The following is a 19,295-nucleotide window of genomic DNA, read 5'->3' on the forward strand; positions in this document are numbered from 1 at the left end:
ATGGATTCTATTAAGGTTCTGCCATCTTCCTTCCTCGTACTTCCCCTCAAATATTGTCAGTCTTTATACTAGTGATATTGCATACGTATGCTTCCTACTAGCATAACAGTACTGTCATTACATGCAAGTTCATTTCATAGAGAAGGCCAACACAGAGAACTGTGAAGTCTCAATGTTTTAAGAGTCTGAGATAGGAGTCAAATGTCAAGGTAGCAGTATTTGTATTTTATATGAACAAACAAAAAGAATCGGAACAGATAACAGTGAATTTCTATAGGACAAGATTAGTGTGTGAAAGCAACCAAAAATTTCCCAGGTTCATATCAAATACAACTCTCAAACACTAGAGGCATCTAGAGAATACCAAAGAAGAGATTAAAGTGTAGGTAGTTAGCATTCAGAAGTGAAACAGATCTATCAACAGCAGCAAACATAGCCCTAGAGTTTCAGCCTAAAGAATGGTCTTGTCTATCTCATGGTATTGTTTACTCATTTAGCATAACAACTTCCAGACAATCTGACAAACAGGAATTAAACAGAATTTTCCAAATACTAACTGAATATTGGACATTCCACTTCAATTCCCAATACTGTAATACCTTCCACCAGCAAACTTTAAAAGTATAGTCACTGCAGAAAGCCTATAAGAAAATCAGGCTACATGGATCTGCCTTTCTGTAATGACATGAAAATCATCACAATCATAAAAAGGCTTTCTACATTTTTAGATCAATGTCAAGCCCTCCTCACAATACCTAAGAGTCTTAGAAAGAGGAACAACTTGGGATAAACTTTTTGACTTTTAGTAATAATGCCAATGTTCACCTTATCCTGCTGACAGAGATATATTTTCAGCAGTATCCTAAAAGCTCACTGAAGGTTCGGCTATCTTCTGCAATAGTCTGACATGTTTTTATTTCAGCAAACACCAGACTACCACCTACACTTTTACCAGATGTAAAGTACAGACCTTACACAAGAAGCATGAAAGGAACAGTCAGACAAATCAGCTAGCCTAGTAACCTTAATATGAATTCATAAATCATGGTTGCTCCTGAAATATTATACACAACATAAACAAAAAACGATTCTCTGATATACATAGCCCACATTTAACTATAAATGGTAGTCAGAAAGTGTTTACTGTTTCAGGCTGCATATATTAGAGTACTTACTGCACTCACCTCAACTGACTGAAATCTTTCATTATGGGGATGTGGTGACCTTGGGTAAATATCAAGAAGATGAGGAGGGTCATCAGTATGCAGTCTTCTAATATGTTGTTTAAGAACTTCTTTATAATCAAATGAATCAAAGTTGGTTTTCCATAGAAATACCTGTAAAAAGACATCAGTAACTTCAAAAAGCCATCGGTAACTTTACCCTCAAGCCTATTCAATGCACAAACATAACTATTCAATGAGCTCTGTTTTTACTAATAGATCATAACATTAGACTAACCTTGCTATTATAATTTAGTCTGATCACTTTTACAACACAAGCACTTCCCTGCAGTATCTTGTACTTCAAGTCCAATATTTGTATTTTAATCTCTTTTAGAAAAAACATGAAGTCTTAAAGATCTCTAAAAGATATTAAAATAATCAAAAAAACAAAGCAAACTCCAAAGCAATCCTTTATTTTGCTTCACCTTTTGGCAAACTACATTGTGCTAAGCTATTTTCTGCTATATCTGTCCTCTATAAAGGCTTGCAAGTCATTTTCTCAAACTTTCTCTTTTGATAAACAAAATGACCAAGTTCCTTGAAACTCTGAAGAATATCCTCTGGAGTTTTAGCAATAAGATTCTGTTTTCTAAACCCTTTCTAACTGCACTGTTTTCATTCAGGATAGGTAGACATTCACACCATGGGCAAAAGCAGAAGTAAGATAGTACAAGATAGTCTCCCTACTAGGGAGACTATTTATACATCCAGCACTCGGTAGAGTAAAACTAAGAATGGTAACACATTTAATATTGCTGCCTCATGTCACAAAACAACTATAAATATTTAATTAAATTTACCATAAGTCATCCCTTTTGTACTATCCTTGTTACTTTACTTAAGTGCTTGGCAAAACAGTGTTACAAAATTTATTCCATTTTCTTTAGAGGGAGATGGCCATTTCTAGCAGACAAACATTGATTTTATAGCTGCTCTCTAAATTACAGGAAAATTAAGATGAGATTATGTTCTACTCTTAAGCTGACTTAAAAATTACTTGCCTGTCTTGCAAAAAATGTATTTTTTAGAAATTAATAAACTATATAACAAACTATATAGTAACAGCAGAAACAACAGATTTGTGAGCAGAAATTCCAGGTAAACTAAATCATATTTTTAATATATTCCTAATTAGCTGGACTATTACAAGCTGGTCTCAGGTTCAACATCTTTCATGACTCTGCTGAGTGGAAAACTAAATATGGAGATGTTAGAGCTAGGAGATGCGGTGCACCAATAAACAACCATCTGGGACAGTCAGATGAGCTCATTTAGAGCAGCTTACTGTGCTGCACATAGGAGGGAGGTCCTGCTTTCTTCTCCCTTCCTCTTCTCAGCTTTGTAGTCCCACTACCTTCATCACTTTTAGATCATCAGTCCTGCATAAAATTGTTCACATATTTTATGGCTTTGAGTTTTTCTGTTTTTCCAGGCTAATTTTCTGCTGTTTTAGCGATCTGAATTAGCTCAACACTAAGTGGTATCTGAGTAAATCCAGATATAGTTGCAAGGCAGTAGAAACAGGACCTTTTGCTTTCATCAGCAGCAAGCCATTTAAGCTGTTCAAGCTCCAAAAATGTTTTGTCCCACTGAACTGGAAATTTGCCACTGCAGCTTCATTATTAAAGACAAAAAAAAAAAAAAAAAAAAAAAAAAAAAAGATTAAAACTAGCAAGGATTCATCCATGCATGCCTTGAGCATCTCACTTGTGATGCAAACTGTATAAAGCAATTGTGCAGAAGCCTAGAAAGGTAAGTATTACCTAAGGAAGTATTTTTCTTTATATCTCCAGGCAGTCACCTGACATAATGATTGCCCCTAAATGGCAAGTCAATTAAAAGTCTTCATGCAAGGCACCACAAGACAATTATCTTCAAAAGGAACAGGTGTAACTTTGCTCTTTCACTTAATAGTAACTGTAAAAAGTCTTAAGCTTCTCACTGAAGCAGGTAGGTGAAAAAATTGGGCATGTGAATGTATAGTCAAGATACTAGAAGTGTATGATTTTTTTTTTTTTTTTTGATTCATAAAGGAAGCAAAAGGGAAGAAACAAAGGACTATCCAGTGCTCATTAAATACACTTAACGTGCTTCTGAATAAAGCTCTCCTCTCAGCTGGCTGAGCACTGACCAGAAAGAAACTTGAAACTAGAAGCAGAGATATTGGTATGCATTGTTGGATGGAGAAAAACAGGTTTTGTCTGTCTGAAAATAAAATAGTCTCAAAAGAATGTGTACAGAGCAAGTAACACAGTAAATTTACAATGAATCAGCTGCCCTTCACTCATGCTGTGGGCAGACAGCATCTTTTGAATTTTGCACTAGAGATGGTATTTCTTTGGTCCGTCTGTGCTGATCAGCCTGACATTGCCTGTACAAATCTGCCAGAAGTTTTCAGATAAATATTCCCTAAAAGGTTTAACTCAAGATAGACCTGAAGAGATCTACATTTGCAATAACCCATATTAAACCCACCAAAGCAAGCAGAGGAGTGCTCCCACAGCTACTCTGCTAGCAGACTTGAATGAGCTACATGGAAAGGTCAGCAAACACTGATGTTTCCTGAGTACATGTGTGTACATGTCATCAGCAAAAGGAATACATTAATGTTTGCTACAGATAAAGCCATATATATCAACAGTTATCACAGAATAGAATGTACACAGAATGTAACACTGTACACTTTAAAACTTAAGACATAAAAATGAAAGTTATAGCAAAATAAGTAACTCTCTCCCACACTAACATTCACATGAAAAGATGATTTTCAACCGATAAAAAACATGTTTTTTCGTAAGAAAAATAAAAAAAGGGTTAGCAACTAGTCCTACTATGACCACTTTGTTACTGCCCATTTACCTAGAAATCACATTCTTATGAACCTGGATCTTTCCTCTCATGCACCGAGCATGAGACTGGTGCATCAGACTGCTGAACAACATGAATCATCTTACAGGTTTTGCAATACAATATTGGACTCACTCCATGATCTCATGTGCCACTGGCTCTATAGCATGGAGTCAGAGTAGGAGAAAGGCAATGACACCATTGCACCAAACATGCATGCATTCAGCAGGCCTCGAGTTCAAAGGAACATTGCAATAACAGCCATTCCTAGAATATGGTAGCAATTAGTCTGGGAGATTGAGTTTGGCTTAATGTTATGACTTCTCCATTATCAGGGCTTCTGATAAGTCTTCTAGAATGTGACCTAATTTAATACTTCACACACTTCACTTTCTCTCAAGTTAAATACTCTACATTAGTCCTCATTAAAAAAAATAATAATTAAAAAAAAATCAAATAAACTTCTCAGGAAAATTAGGTCAACAATTCAGGATTCCCTAAGGATCAAAGTTTCCTTTTGTAACTGAAAACACTCAAACAAAAGCTTGAGCATGAGGAAAAAAGACGACAATAGTGGCTCAAGGAATGTATGTCTTTCCCCTCCACTCATTTTCTTTTCCTGCTTGCAAGATTAATATTGAAAGACTGGTGACATCTGCATTTTTCTAATAGTTGCCATTGTTTTTCAGACAGCTGTATTCATTTTGATGATACTGACGTTTTTTTATTCAGAAGAATTTATTATTTTCAGGGCTGTTTCTGTTACTTCTTGAAATATATTTCAAATTTCACAAAATATATCTACTAGAATACAAACATAGTTCATGGTCAGTTCAGAAGATTCTCCCTTCTACAACACTTTCTACACTTGTAATGGGCTCTAGCTTTTTATAACAGGAAACAATAAGACAACGAATATTGACAAAAATGTCAACAGATTGTGAGACTTTAATCTTTGGGCTATGTAAGTTGTTTCTTTTTGAGGCATAAAAGACATGTCAAGGGCAATTCTAGGACTATTAACAATTTTTATATTTATGAGATTTATCGCAGTAGATGAGAATTAATCACATGGCTTGCTATTTAATTAAAAAGAACTTTTGTTTTAAATGTTCAAACAACTTTTCCTTCTATGAAGTCAAATTCCTTGTTGTTTCATTAATACAGATTAGTGAAACTAATATAAGATTTTTCCTCCTCTAATTCTAGCCAAAAGTTTTCCAGCACTACATTCTTATAACTAGAGTAGTGACTTTAAAAGAAGGAAAAACCTAATGAAATGTGTATGCAACATTAAATTGTAGTGTTTTAAAAATGTTTATACTTAAAAATGACTCCTTTAATGTAATTTGTTAATAGAAGTGGCCAATATTGTGCTCTTCTCTTCAAAATATCCAATTGAATTAGTTAGGATCAACTTTTCCAACATTTAGCATTTTCCTCCTCAAATTTAACTTTAGGATAAATAAAGCCAATATATTACAAAATAGGAGAAGAAATGAAAAGAAATCATGTCAGCATACTATAATTAACATGATGCTTTGGCATATTATGTTTAACTCTCATTCACTGCAACAAACATTAAGAAGAAATTTTATTTAAAAAGTCAATACCACAAACCTGAGCATCTGCTCCACCTGAGGCAAATTTTTCACCACCCTTTGAAAAAGCCACAGAAAGAACTGGTCCCTGTAAAATAAAAAACAATTAGTACACAGTAAAATTATGCTATTACTGTAATCATACTATTTTAAGGCAAAGACAAAAATACCTCCATGCAGTAGTTTAATATAAATACATTTTCCAATTTTAGCAAGAAAAGGAACAGTTCAACTGCAGTGAAATTTTTATGAAACTCAATTTCATTGAAGAGTGAATATTGTACATCTTGATAAGATGTTGCATTATCACTACTGTAACCAAATATGGAAAGATAGTGGCATTGTCTATACATTTTACACAGAGTTAAAACAATGAAAAGTTGTTTTGAATAATGCAATATATATTTAATAATGTGTCTGAGTGATTTGTTATCAAAATTAGGGTTTGTTTTGCATTAGGAGGTAAGGGAGAAAGGCTGCCATTTTTCACACACACACACACACACAAAATCAACTGGAGGGTTATTGTACTATTTTTCAGTACAGAAAGGACTAGTATGCCAGGTAATTAACTCTTCATTTCTAAAATTAATTAATTAATTCGGAACAAGAACTTTTGCTCAATATTAATCATGCATATGCTTATCCTTAAAACAGGTTGCCCAGAGACGTTGTGGAGTCTCCTCCTCTGGAGATCTTCAAGGCCCACCTGGATGCATCCCTGTCTAACGTGCTCTAGGTGACTCTGCTTGAGCAGAGGGTTGGACTAGATGATCTCCAGAGGTCCCTTCCAACCTTACCGATTCTGTGATACAATACCGAGAGATCAACTGCATTGCTGGGGCTAAAGCTGATGCATCTCTTGTCCATTTCTGACAAGCTATATTAAGGCAACAGGTGGCTCTCTACTAGATGTTTTTCCACAAGTAGCAAGACACAAGACATGAAGGCACAAATGTTATTTTCCCTTTAAAGAGATTTTTCAGAACCTATTAACATCTTAGAATCATAGAATAGAATTATTGTGTATACCTTGTGTCCATGAAGTGTGTAAATAAGCCTTCCTTCTAAGAGGTCCAAAATCTTAAGGGTACCATCAGTAGAAGCAGTGATGAGATAGTTACCAGAAGGATGGAACGACACACAGTTAACCCCTGCTGTGTGAACTAATTTACATAAGACTATGATCAGATATGAAATATTTAAGAAATAAAAGGTACATTTCCAATAATTATCTCTTTTCTATTTCCCAAAGAAAAACTGATTCCATTACTGGAGGGGAAAAAAAAAGTTGGCTGCATAGGAGAATCTCTAAAACATTTACTCAGTTATATTCTAAAAATCAAGAGCACCACTGCAAAGGAATAACCAGGTTACAGTCTGTTTTTTTTAGGCTGCCTAATTCTTTCTGCAGAGAGAGTACTTACAAAATATCAATATGACCTTTCCCCCCCCAACACTTTCTGCAGTAAAGAATGAAATAATAAGTTTACACTAATCAAATTTTGTTGCAAATAGCTCCATTCTAAAGAAAATGCAACAAACTATGTTGTTTTTACCTCTGTAATGCTGTAGTAGCTTGTTCGTTCGAATATCCCACAGTCTCACTGTATGATTGGAACCTCCAGAAGCTATACATGTACCACTTGGATTGAAGTCCACAAAATTTGCAAATCTAAGGGTAATTCATGAAATAGATTGATGTTTAATATTTACAACAGAATTTGCCACCAACTTTCATAGAAACAACCTGTACAGAAGCTCAAGTAAGGTATTTCAAACAATTTAAATAGGCAGGAAAAAAAGATGTGCCTGGCAAATCAGACTGCATAATCTGTTTTTTCCTGAGAAGATAATACAATCATCCTGACTCACATCTTCACAGTTCACATCAGGGTATAAGGTTCCCAGAAGAAAGTACTGGAAAGCTAGCTCTGAGCATGAAAACATTGGTATAATATCAAGGGTTGCACACAGTTAGTAAAATAATTTTCTACCCACACACGACAACCTTTTTGCTTGAAAAAGGATAGAGGGGGCAGCTGTGGAACTAACTAAGCATGTATACAAAATTAATATTCTAGGGCATTTGTAAAATAAAACTTTGATTCCAAGATATATAAGGAAATTCATAAGTGAAAGCAAGTGTTTATTTTTCATAATTAAACAAAGTAGATCACTGAAGCTAACAGAATACCTTCTTCATCAGCAGCACTAGTGAATATGTAGGTGGAGAATTCCTAAGCTTTTCCTCCTGCTAAAGCGCCCAATATTAAATAAAGTGATCCTAACAGAAGAAAAAAAACATGAAGGAAAAAGTCAAAACCCCCCAAACGATCTGACTTCTCTCTGAGTTATTTCTTGACTCTAGGAAAACTGGGTAGATATAGCCAGTTAACCTCTTTAGAAAAATCAAAATGAGTATTACAATCCACAGATCGTAGAACTTTGATCTATTTTCAGATATGGCATGGAGATGCTAACAACAGAAAATATGAATTTAATCTCATTAAAATGATGTATTTTACTGATTTTTTTAAAAATAGTAACACTTACCCTCCATAATCTATGAAGCTATCAACACATGTTTTATTTCTTGTATCCCATATTTTAACAGTTTTATCTTCACTGCAAGATGCTATTATTCTTCCATCAGGTGAAAATCTGGAATATGTAAACATATGCATTTCTATTCTGTGTAGTATTAGATGTTTAGTATTAAACACATTGGTAGCAAAACACAAGAACCAAGAAAGTCTGCTTGGAAATAATAGTTATAATAGCATTTTGAATCTCTCAGTAAATAATAAAATTCAAGAGAAAAGCTTTTTCCATTTTCTGGATTTTTTTTTTTTTTTTTTTTTGATTTCACAGTCAGCTATAATTAATGAAAAATAAAACCATAAGTGAGGGGAAGAGAGTAACAAGCAACCTAAACCTAAAGGAGACATTTTAGGTCCCAAAGAGCTCATTATAGATGAAAAGAAAAGAGAACACAACAGAACTTTACGTTCAATTTTAACCTACATACATATTCTCCTGGGAGTTTTCTCTAGCCTTCCAAACTTCCAGCAAAACATTCATGATTATTCCTGAAGAAGCACACTAGATAGATTAAGCAGACTGATTTCACCAATTCTCATTATTTCTCATAGCAACCAACTGCATAAAAGCAATATTGCAACACTATTCAAGAATTTTCACATATGATTTCTTAGAATATTTTTCTTCTCAATCATTATATACTTTAGAAATCCGCAGGACTCTGCAATCCACTAGTATTAGATTTCCTTTCCAAATGTTTAACAGGACTCTTAGCTATAAATCTGTGATTAATATACATATTTTCTGTTAGTATGGAAACAAAGCAGTAAAGGATTATCTTTGAGGACCTGCTCTGCCTTTAAATAGGGTACTTAACTTTCCATACAAAGAACTTTTATGAAAATGGAAAGGATAAAAGCAATGTTACTCATTTTAGCTCATGAAGCTCATGACCACTCTTTTTTATGCCTTTACTCCAAGAAATCTAAATAAATAAATAAATCTAGAAAAGAGTGAATGCTGAGAAATGAGTTGTCAACACAGCATAAAAATATATATGACTGGGGCAGGACATTGACTGAAAATTACTGCAGAAGACCTCACCCCTCCTTTAAAATAATTTTTCTTCTTGTCCATAATTATTTTAACATCCAATGACAAATGTTTAAATAAATAAATGTAGGCTAATAATAATAGGCTTCCAAACTTCAGTTAAGATATATATATAAAAAAAAAGATATGAAATATATACACACACACATATTAATAAAAGTTTTATTTTTATGTATATATGCACATATATATGTATGTGTGTGTGTATACACACATACATACAGAGTTGGTTAAAAACATTATTGATATATCAGTTTTACCATTCACAGATTTTTCCTCTCTCTTAGTTCTGTCTCTGGGCAATAAATATCCTTTGTTAAGAGCTCTGTGCAAGAAATCCACCAAGACTGCTTGCTTTCAAAGAGAATAAAAACAACACTTACTTGGCACAGCGAACCCAGTGAGTGTGCTGGGATATAGAAAAGAAAAGGCGTTGGCGGTGAACGCTCCATATTTTTATTGATTTATCATTGGATGCTGAAACTAGAAAGTGGCCATCATGCGAGAAGCTCACGCTACGAACAGGCGCCGTATGACCTTTTAGTACTGATGATTCTCCATGACTGGGGGGGAGGGGACACAAAACAAAACAGTTATATTAAACCAAATAGTGCTTACAAACCCATAAAGTTACCATATTTGGGAGACTACATCTCATCCAAAACAAAAACAACACACAGTGGCTAAACTGTAGTGCTGCCAATAGTTTTGCCTATTTGTAGAGCAAATACTAAAATGTAGACTTTACAAGCAATCATACAGATTTAGATGACCAGTTTTAGAATATAGTACAATTAAGTAGCAGCATTTGCCTCCATATTCTATTTGAAAGAGAATTTAATTAAAGCTTTAAATACAGTAATCCGAGAATCATTTAAGAGTTAAAGTAGTGCTAGACTTTCTAAGATCATTCTTAAGTGGCAGTGATTATACACTATTGGAATAACAATCCAAAGAGAAAATCAAGTCTATTTCTTTTTTCAAATGTTATTTTTGTTTCCTCATCATTTGTCTCCCCAAAATGAGACCTAATCATGCAATCTTTATGAAAAGAAATACATCTTTTAAGCCAGAGAAACAGTACCAAGAGTAGTCCTACACATTGATGAAATGATGATCTCTGAATTGCAATAATTTTCCCTGGGAACTACAGAATAATCTGGAGTAAAGAACTGTGCTCCCCAATCTCCGTTTCTAACAAAGCCCAGTCAGGGATGTGGGAAGGAAACGGAAACATTTAACAGAGGTTCTTCAGTATCCACAGTGCACATTAAAATAAATACATAAAAATACAGCCAGCATTGCCCAGTTATACTCACATACAAGGAATCCACAGTCTGACAGTACGATCCTGAGAAGCCGAAGCAACTAGTTGTCCATCTGGTGAGAACTGCACGCTGGTCACAGCTGCTGCGTGACCTACAAATCGGAACGCTCTAGACTGTGCCTTCAGCTTCCATATCATAAGAAACCTATCCAAAGAAGAGGTAGCTGGCAAGAAATAATTAAGAAGATATTGTCTATCAAAGCAAATCATTAGCTAAGAAGAAATCATACCACTGGTCCCAGGTATTGAGCAAACTGGTCTATAAAGCACTTTACTGATTAAAAACAATATTAAAAAAAATAATCCAACATCATGCACATCGTTGTTTATCAATCCAGATTTCTCATTACTTAATATTCAGAAAAAAACAGAGTTTACAATGATATGTTCAGTATTTAACTCTTATCTCCAAGATATAACGTTTTTAATTTCCAAATATTTCACTCTGAGGAGAGAGAGGCCAATTCAAAGAACTAATTGAAATTATCATTTCTGGTACTTTAGGCATCTAAACTGAAATGAATATCCAAATATGATAATTTTGAAACTCTGTTTAAATACCACATTTTTATTGCTAACATTTGTCTAGCTCAAAATTAGAATGTGAAGTTTTTTGCCCGCTAAAAGAAATAATTTTGGGGGCGAGGGGGGTTCAATCACCTTATAAGTTGACTCTATCCCCTAAATCTAAGAAAGCAGACACTGCTTTTCACTGGAGCTCAGTCATTTTCAAGAAACTTCAGGCAGCAAAAGCTACGAGGAGCTGAACTAAATTGACAAGCCAGATTCTCCTAAGCCCCATTATCTTCATCTCCCCTAAGTGCTAGCATGGAGGACACAACCAAAAACAGATAAAAAAAAAAACAAAAAAAAAAAAAACAGATTTATGTCTCTTCTTCTTCCCTCTCCCTCACCAATTACAAAATTTCTACTCCTAGTACAGAAAGGGAGGGAAAAGAAGAGCAATGACCTCCGAGAAACTGGAGTAGACATGAAAGTAAGGATGATAAATCTTATCCCAATCTGTTCCAGGCACCAACAACACAAACAGCAGTAGAATAAGGAAAGAAGCCTACTTATTGGCACATATGTCATGGCAAGACTTGAACAAAACATCAGACGCTAAACTCGATGCAGGCATTTTGCTCAGAGTTATTTTACTTCAAAAAATATTGTTTTCTAATAAGAGATGGGGGACAAGACTATCCTTACCCTCGCATCAGGAGGCATGAATCTGATGCATAAACACAGAATATTTCTTCCTCTCAAATATTTCAAAGCTGCTTATTTTATAGCAGGCTCTAATTGTACTTGAATTATTTTTTTTGCCTCTGATTCAGAAAAATGTAATTTAGAGTTGCATAGAACAGAAATAAAAAGTAAACTCAAAGTCAAAGTAGAATTTCAAGGCATCATCTTGGAAAAGTGGAACAGATAACAAGATTGACAGTTCCTAAAACAAGGAATGCATGAACCACCAATTACTCGTGCAACACACAGCAGTGCCTCGCAGACTGCTGACAGGCTATGTAATACCAGCCCTCCTTGCTTTCAAAAAGCCCTCTTTGCTTGCTAAAACCAAAGGAACTATTCTAAAAGAAGACAACATAGTACATTCAAAGTCTGGGTTTTCTGTGGCTCACTCTCTCATAAAGGGATTATCCCAATACTAATGAGCTGCAAGCAATGATCCAACATTTTCTATTGCCTAAACTCTTACTAGATCCTCTCTTGAGCCTACTCAGGCTGCTCTTCAGGCCGCTTACCCACTATCAGGGCACTTAAAGGCTGTTGTACATGATACTGCCCTTCAAACCTGGTTCACGTTAGCTCTTGGGCTCAAAGAGCAGAGAGGCTCAGTGCCCAGCCGGCAAAGGGAGAGAGACTGACTGAAGAATTACCAATTACCAGACCACCAGCAAATGGTCCAAAAACAACCTCCAAAGCTAAATTACAATAGCAGAACTGAAACACAACAGAAACACAGAAGGTCCAGAACGATTTTTAAAGAAAGCCTACCACAAATAGGTCTGTTGCACACACTCCGTACAGAAAACAAAATATAATTAGAATTGTGTTTGGAAATGAAATCCAAAACATTTTATCCATGATGCAACAGTAACTGCAAAACTACAAAATACAATCAGAAGGGGAAAAAATGAAAATTCACACCAGATTGATGCCAATATGCAACATAGTCAAGTTTATAACCTCAGTCTTCTGTAAACACCCAAACATAGTTAAAGTATCTCAAAATGTAAAAGGAAAGAATTAAGTGTCAATAAAGTTTTTCTAGATAACTTGTTTTTCCCTTTACAAGTCATAACGGAACAGATCAACAAAAAATGAAACTATTTTATACAAAGGCCACGCGTGCACACTGAGTGGTTGTTTAAACAGGTATCTGGGACTCATATGCCAAAGAAAGCTATGGCATTTGTAATGATACAAATTCAATTTATACTTTTAAGTTGTTCATACTGATCATATAAGTTATTATATATAACAAAAACATAAAGCACTGTAATAAGGCATTACCATTACACTCCCATTTCCCAAAACACTATTGTAAGGAATATGACTACATTCTGCAAAAGACCAGAAAGTACAGTCAACCAGGCTTTAAGAGCTAAATGTACTACTTAGTTGCTCCTTTTTTTAAAGTATTGAAGCATTCCCAATATCACTAAATAACACAGTGCATGAATTACAGGTCATATGGACTTTCAGGATGGGTGCAGGTGGGGATGTGAATATAAAAACAAATAAATAAAAATCAAACTTTGAAGGAACCTTACAAATGTTACTGTAATAGGGTGTAAAGTCAAAATGCAAGCATATTTAACAGTGATTATGAAGATTTCCTACATAGAGGAAAAAAGAATTATTAATTAAACCCCCATCAAGGAACTTAATCTGAGATTTTAGATATAGTGGATAAATTATGACAAATCTTCAATAAGTTTCATGAAGTTCATGGCAGTTTCATTGTACGCTGTATATACTTATATGAATGGAAGAGAATTTTTTTTTAAAAAAGCACAGTAGTCAATATTCAATTATCATTTGAATTTTATTTTCCAAAAGAAAACCCAAACCCTCCCATATTTATTCAGTGTTGAATTCACATTCGATTTAAGTGATTTAAAAATCAGTAGTTTAAAATATATACAAACATTTCTCAAATTCTTGATGTATAACACAATATAAAATCTTCCAGAGCTTCAGATTTTCCACAAATCTGCACACACTGAAAAACTGGATATTTCTGCAACATTGCTGCAATTAAGTTCAATGCTAGTTGAACTGGAAATGGCAGCTTCTCTCTCCCTCTCCCCTATTCCCCAGCCACTCACTGCACACCTTTATTTATTTTTTAATTGTTGCCATTGGGAAGAAACAATATTTTTTTAGGGCCAGGTCATTTACTTTTGCTTTGTGTAATTTTTTTTGTTTTTATATTTTTAAACAATTAAAAATATAATGGGATGTGGTGGGGAGTAGGAGGAAGGGTTCAGATACATGCAGAGAGAAAAGGTCTTCAAACTTTAAGAGATGGATTCACCCAGATTTTTTTGCTCAAATAGCACTTTGAATGTCATATTTAGCATGTAAGTAACTCTCTATACAAAACACAGTTTTTTGCCAAGTCTTATAAAAAAGTTAAAATTGTATAAAAAGTTGCATAGTCAATATTCACACTGTTTAATTACTTTCATCTGAGGAAGTATGCATTGCATATACAACTGATGACTCTACTATGTAGGATACCTGTGTCTTTTTTCCTGCTGTTTCTATGTAATGTAACAGTTAACAGCAAGCTTTTCACAAAACACATACTTTGTATAATTTTCTGCTCTGGTACATAATGAGTGGCTGTATTTTGTAGTTTGATAAGTGATTCATAACTTGTGAGTCCACAAAAGAATTCCTTGCCACAAGAGAAAAGTGCATTTTCTGGGAATGCCTCCCTTATATAGTAAAAAGGTTCCATTTTCCCCCCAAAATCAGCTTAGGAAAAAAAAAGAAAATCAAATCGCAAGTAACCTCTTTAAAACGAGTTACCAAAGCTTAAAACAACCCATGCCACACAGTGGCAAGCATTTTTACTATGATTTAGCACTGTATCCCCAGATCCAAATTTTCCTATGTTCCCCTTCTATCTTAGCCTGTTTTAACTCGCTTGTCAGTTGTCATCCAAATCTTTCAAGTTTTTCCAATCACACAGATTCAAATGGATATCTTAATTTACTCTTGCTTTGTTTTTTGTGGCAAATCTTTACTTACTTCAGGTCTCACTTGCTTCCTTTTAGCCCTTCTACCTACCAACGCCTACAGTATACCTACGCTTACTACATTCCTGACGTGTTTATCCAGATTCGTATTGCTCACCACCTCAAGTTCCTGCCTACCAGCCCAGTGCCAACATTTACTTTATTGTGGCTACTGAGAACATCTATTACTTCAATGAAAGTAACCAAAAAAGCTGGAATACCTGCAACATTAAGGTAACCATTCAACTCAGTCATGGATGGGCCAAAACATGGACCCTAGCACAAGACTGTTTTTTTCAAGTACACAAAATACTGATCACATCTAGTGCCTGTAATCACACCCAGATAAAAGAAAATGAGTTAGTGACACAATTCAAGAACCAATATTCTTCCACAGTTAGCATGATGGGAAACAGAATAACACATGTTCAAAGCAAGATGTCCTGTGAGCCACCTAACAAACTCTGGTTTCCTAAGATTTGTCTTCTGCCTCTTCAGTTCCCCTCACCTCAGTAACCCCAACTTCACCGAGTGTCCTGTGACACTATTATGACCAGAAAGAAGTAGCACATACTGCAACTATTTCAAAGCTCCACATACGGTGTAGGGCCTGCAAGCTGTTGCCAAAATACAGTACATGTGGCAAACCAAAACAGCCCAAGTTTTCCTTTGTGTCTCTCTCCTCTACTCTGCTGCCACTTCAAAATTTGTACAAGGGCTTGTAAGATGTAACCAAAATTTGTTCTGAACACACGGTACAGTTGGATAAGCTCTGTAGCTTCCTCCCTAGGAAGCCAAAAGTTTAACGTGGAAAAGCTTACACAAGGACCATGTAAATATTACATATATATATAGCTAAGAAACAGTAGTAGCTAATGCAAGTCTATGCTCTCTTTGCTTCTTCAGTGGAACTCCTACTTCTTACCATCCTTACTTCTTCTCATGTACAGTACCTTTAGTATGCCCTTGTTTCCACTGCTGCTACTCTCTTATTTCCAAGCATACAAAGATTCCTGAGTCACCCTTAGCAGATCAGTGTTCCAGCACAGGGGCAGGACTGCAAGGCATTTGTGCCAGAAGAAAGCATCTGAGACAAAGCCTACCATTTCCTGAGTCCTATCCACTAAAAAATCCTTCTTTTTCCTCAGAACAACATAGTCAATTGTCACCTTAAAATCCTCAAGGGTATGAAAACTTGTCAGTAAAGTTATATGATATTCCAAGACCAAAATCCAGAAAGCAGATTCTGCTTTCCACAAAGTCAACTCAACCACCTGCTAATGTAGCATTATTTAGCATGTTAGATACACACATTACATGATGCAGCTGCAAAATAGATTGGTTAATATTGCTACAAGAACCCTAACTTTTACTTCCTTAGGAATAAATTCTTTACTTTCACATATGATCTTGTAGGTTTAGTATTAAAAAGCAAACAAACAACCCCCCCCACACACACAAGAGCAACCTCTTCAGTCCACTAAACAGGCTTTGTTTTCCCATAATTAAGGCAGATCAAAATAAGAAAACAATAAATCAACATTCTACAAAAATAAAAACCTCTAAATTGGGACTTAATGTTTCAGAAACTAAACCGCATTATTTACTTTTGCTTTTCATACTGTTCACTGCAGGAGACAGTTTCTACACTACTACAGGAAGGACACTTCTGAAGACGTTCACAATCAAATGTTGCCCCTTGCCCATGTACGCAAAAGCCTTGGTGATTATAGTCCATCCGATTCTTACTACCAATAGCCATTATTTCTCAAACTTCCAAATCTGATTTTTATCTGCAACATTACAAGCTCTCATTTGCACATCTGGACGCCCCTCGGTTGTACGATAAGCACTAAGGCACTTTCCTGACTGAGGATGATAAATAGTCCCATCGTCTTTGAAATGCCATATAATATTTTCTGGAATAGGAGATCCATCTTTTGGGCAGCTCCTCATACCAATGAAATCTTTTTGCTCAGGGACTTCGGCACATAGTTCAGTTACAGAGTTAAATCTAATCTCCTTATCTGATGTGTATTCAAAAAATTGATTGCCTCCTTGACCATGGCATCCAAAGAGAGAAAGGTGAGCTCCAGTAGGATTATGCTCTGGCAAAGCATAGTCCAGGCATTCTGACGATATGCCTGCACTGCGGATAGCACCATGCCAGCCAGGACGATCTTCTGGTACATGCAGCTCTGAAAATATGTTCTTTAAATACCAGTTAAAATTCTTACATTTCAAACGCTCTCTTAGAAGCTTTCTTTCAGATATATCTCCATAATTTTCTTTTCTTGCTGAAGGATTTCTGTTGTAGAACAGTTCTTTATACTCATCCATCCACACCTCAGCAGCACGTGCAGTGTTCTGAAGGAAGTTTGGCCTAGCATATGGTGCACGCTTTGGAAACACATGGCCTACATGGGAGCACGGATGAATCTCCAGTATGCCTCCACACTGCCAAACTCTAAACGATAGTTCTAAGTTCTCCCCTCCCCAAACATCCATTCCCGTATCATATGTACCCAGGTACTCAAAATACTTCTTGCTGACAGCAAACAAGCCACCGGCCATAGTCGGGGATCTGATTGGGTCAGTTTCAGATTTGCGCCTTTGACGTTCATGCTTTGGCACAGAGTGCCACTGAAACGTCAACCGCCAGTCAAAACCCCCGATCATGGGCTCTGTTGTTTGCATGTAGTATTCAAACGTGTTCCAGTCAATGGTGTCAATAACAGGACAAACAACAACAGTCTCATTCTCAGCAATCCTCTCGAGCAGCGGTTCTAACCAACCAGAGACGCATTCACAGTGACAGTCTAGAAATGTAAGGACATCACCAGTGGCAAAGGTAGCTCCGATTAAGCGTGCGCGGACCAATCCTTCTCGTTTGTTGGTTCTTATCAAACGAACCCTTTTCAGATTGCTTATGTATTTTTCAAGGTCAGCCTTCAAATACACTTTATCACTCAAGTCGTCAACTAATATAATTTCTTTCAGAAGAACTGAAGGAGATGTTTCAAGAACACTGTGTACCGTCCGCAGCAGCGTTGACCACGCTTCATTGTAGAAAGCGATTATGACAGATGTTGTGGGCAGTCGTCTGTAGTTGTAAGATTTAGTTTTACATTCACCCATCCGATTATCTTCAATGTGCCGATGGAGAGAGATTTTATCACTCAAGTAAATATTAATCGCATACTTCTCGATCAGCTCCTCCTCCTGTTTCTTCTCCTCCGGACTCAGCTGCAGGCGAGTGGGCTTACCCCATTCTCCCGGGGCGTGGGAATCAGGCGGGGATCTGTCATAAACTGGACGAGCCAAATCCACCGCCTCGCCCGCTCCGCCAGAAAAGCGCCTCTCCCACTTCCCGGCGGCGACGCTGCCCGCGGCGCGGGAGGCGCCCAGCGAGGACACGGACAGCTCCGCCACCAGGTAGGCGGCCGTCAGCAGGCCGAGCAACGCGCAGCCTCTGCCGACCCACGTCCACCGCCGCGCCAGGCGGATCCTCATCGCAGCCGACTGAGGGCAGCCCCCGGCCGGCGGGCGGGCGGGCGGGAGGCGGCGGCGGCCGCTGCGCGGGGCCGGCGGGCCGCAGGCTGCCCCCGCTTGGGGCCCGGGCCGGCGGCGGCGAGAGCGGCACGGAGCACCCCCGCCCCCGCCGCTCCGCTCCGCTCGCTTACTTACTTCCTCCTCCTCCTCCTCTCTCGCCGCGGGACAAACCCCTCCTCCCGCCTCGTGGTTTGCTCAAAAAGTTGTCGCTTAAGGAAGGGGCAGAGACTCCTCGGCCCCCGCCCCGCTCCGCCCGCGGAGCCCACGGCGTCCGCCGCCGCCTCCCTGGCCCGGCCCGGCCCGGCGCGGCCCCGCGCACTCACCCAACCCCGTGGCGCCCGCGTTGAAGGCGACGCCGGTCACCGCCGCTCTGTGGCCGCGGAAGGGCCGGATGAGGACGGGGTCCTCCTGCGGGGAGGAAGGCGGCCGCCGTCAGCCGGCGGCCCTCGCTGCGGCGGCGGCGCCGCCGCCTCGCCCCGCGCGGCCCCCGCGCCTCGCCGCGGCCCCGCAGCGCGCCCCGGCCGCCCCGCAGAGACCCGCCGCCACCGCCGGGCTCTTACCAGCGCGGACGCCATAGGCGCGGGGCGGCGGCTGCCCCGGCGGCGCCGCTGCGCTGTCAAACCCCCCGCGCTCCAGACTCGGCCAGTCGAGCCCCGAGCTCGCGTTTGGCGCCAACGCTGCGTCTTTCGATTCGCCCATTCGCCGGCTGCTCTCGGAGCGGGGGCGGGGACCGCGCCGCCGGCGGCGCCCCGCGGCTGCCCCCATCCGTCGTGTGGGTGCTCGACTCGCTCTTAAAGGCGCAGAGCAGCAG

The 19,295-nt window shown here is 38.1% G+C and overlaps 2 protein-coding genes across 2 annotated transcripts in view; both read right to left on the reverse strand.

Annotated features, from left to right (window-relative positions):
- The window catches only part of POC1B (POC1 centriolar protein B), a 59,149-nt gene extending 40,056 nt beyond the window's left edge, over positions 1 to 19,093 (reverse strand). The window contains exons 1-9 of the mRNA XM_062585086.1: positions 19,045 to 19,093; positions 18,808 to 18,892; positions 10,651 to 10,822; positions 9,715 to 9,894; positions 8,231 to 8,338; positions 7,234 to 7,349; positions 6,707 to 6,840; positions 5,694 to 5,762; positions 1,185 to 1,337 (exon numbers count right to left, since the gene is read on the reverse strand). Coding sequence (XP_062441070.1) covers positions 1,185 to 1,337; positions 5,694 to 5,762; positions 6,707 to 6,840; positions 7,234 to 7,349; positions 8,231 to 8,338; positions 9,715 to 9,894; positions 10,651 to 10,822; positions 18,808 to 18,892; positions 19,045 to 19,059 — 1,032 coding nt within the window. The 5' untranslated portion in view covers positions 19,060 to 19,093. The remainder of the gene's footprint in view (positions 1 to 1,184; positions 1,338 to 5,693; positions 5,763 to 6,706; positions 6,841 to 7,233; positions 7,350 to 8,230; positions 8,339 to 9,714; positions 9,895 to 10,650; positions 10,823 to 18,807; positions 18,893 to 19,044) is intronic.
- On the reverse strand, positions 13,760 to 18,445 carry GALNT4 (polypeptide N-acetylgalactosaminyltransferase 4). The gene has a single exon (XM_062585070.1). It carries the CDS (start codon positions 18,443 to 18,445, stop codon positions 16,694 to 16,696), a length of 1,752 nt encoding a protein of 583 aa, XP_062441054.1. The 3' UTR covers positions 13,760 to 16,693.
- Positions 19,094 to 19,295: the final 202 nt, after the last annotated feature.

This window comes from Rhea pennata, chromosome 1, assembly GCF_028389875.1.
Source record: "Rhea pennata isolate bPtePen1 chromosome 1, bPtePen1.pri, whole genome shotgun sequence".
Taxonomy (NCBI): domain Eukaryota; kingdom Metazoa; phylum Chordata; class Aves; order Rheiformes; family Rheidae; genus Rhea; species Rhea pennata.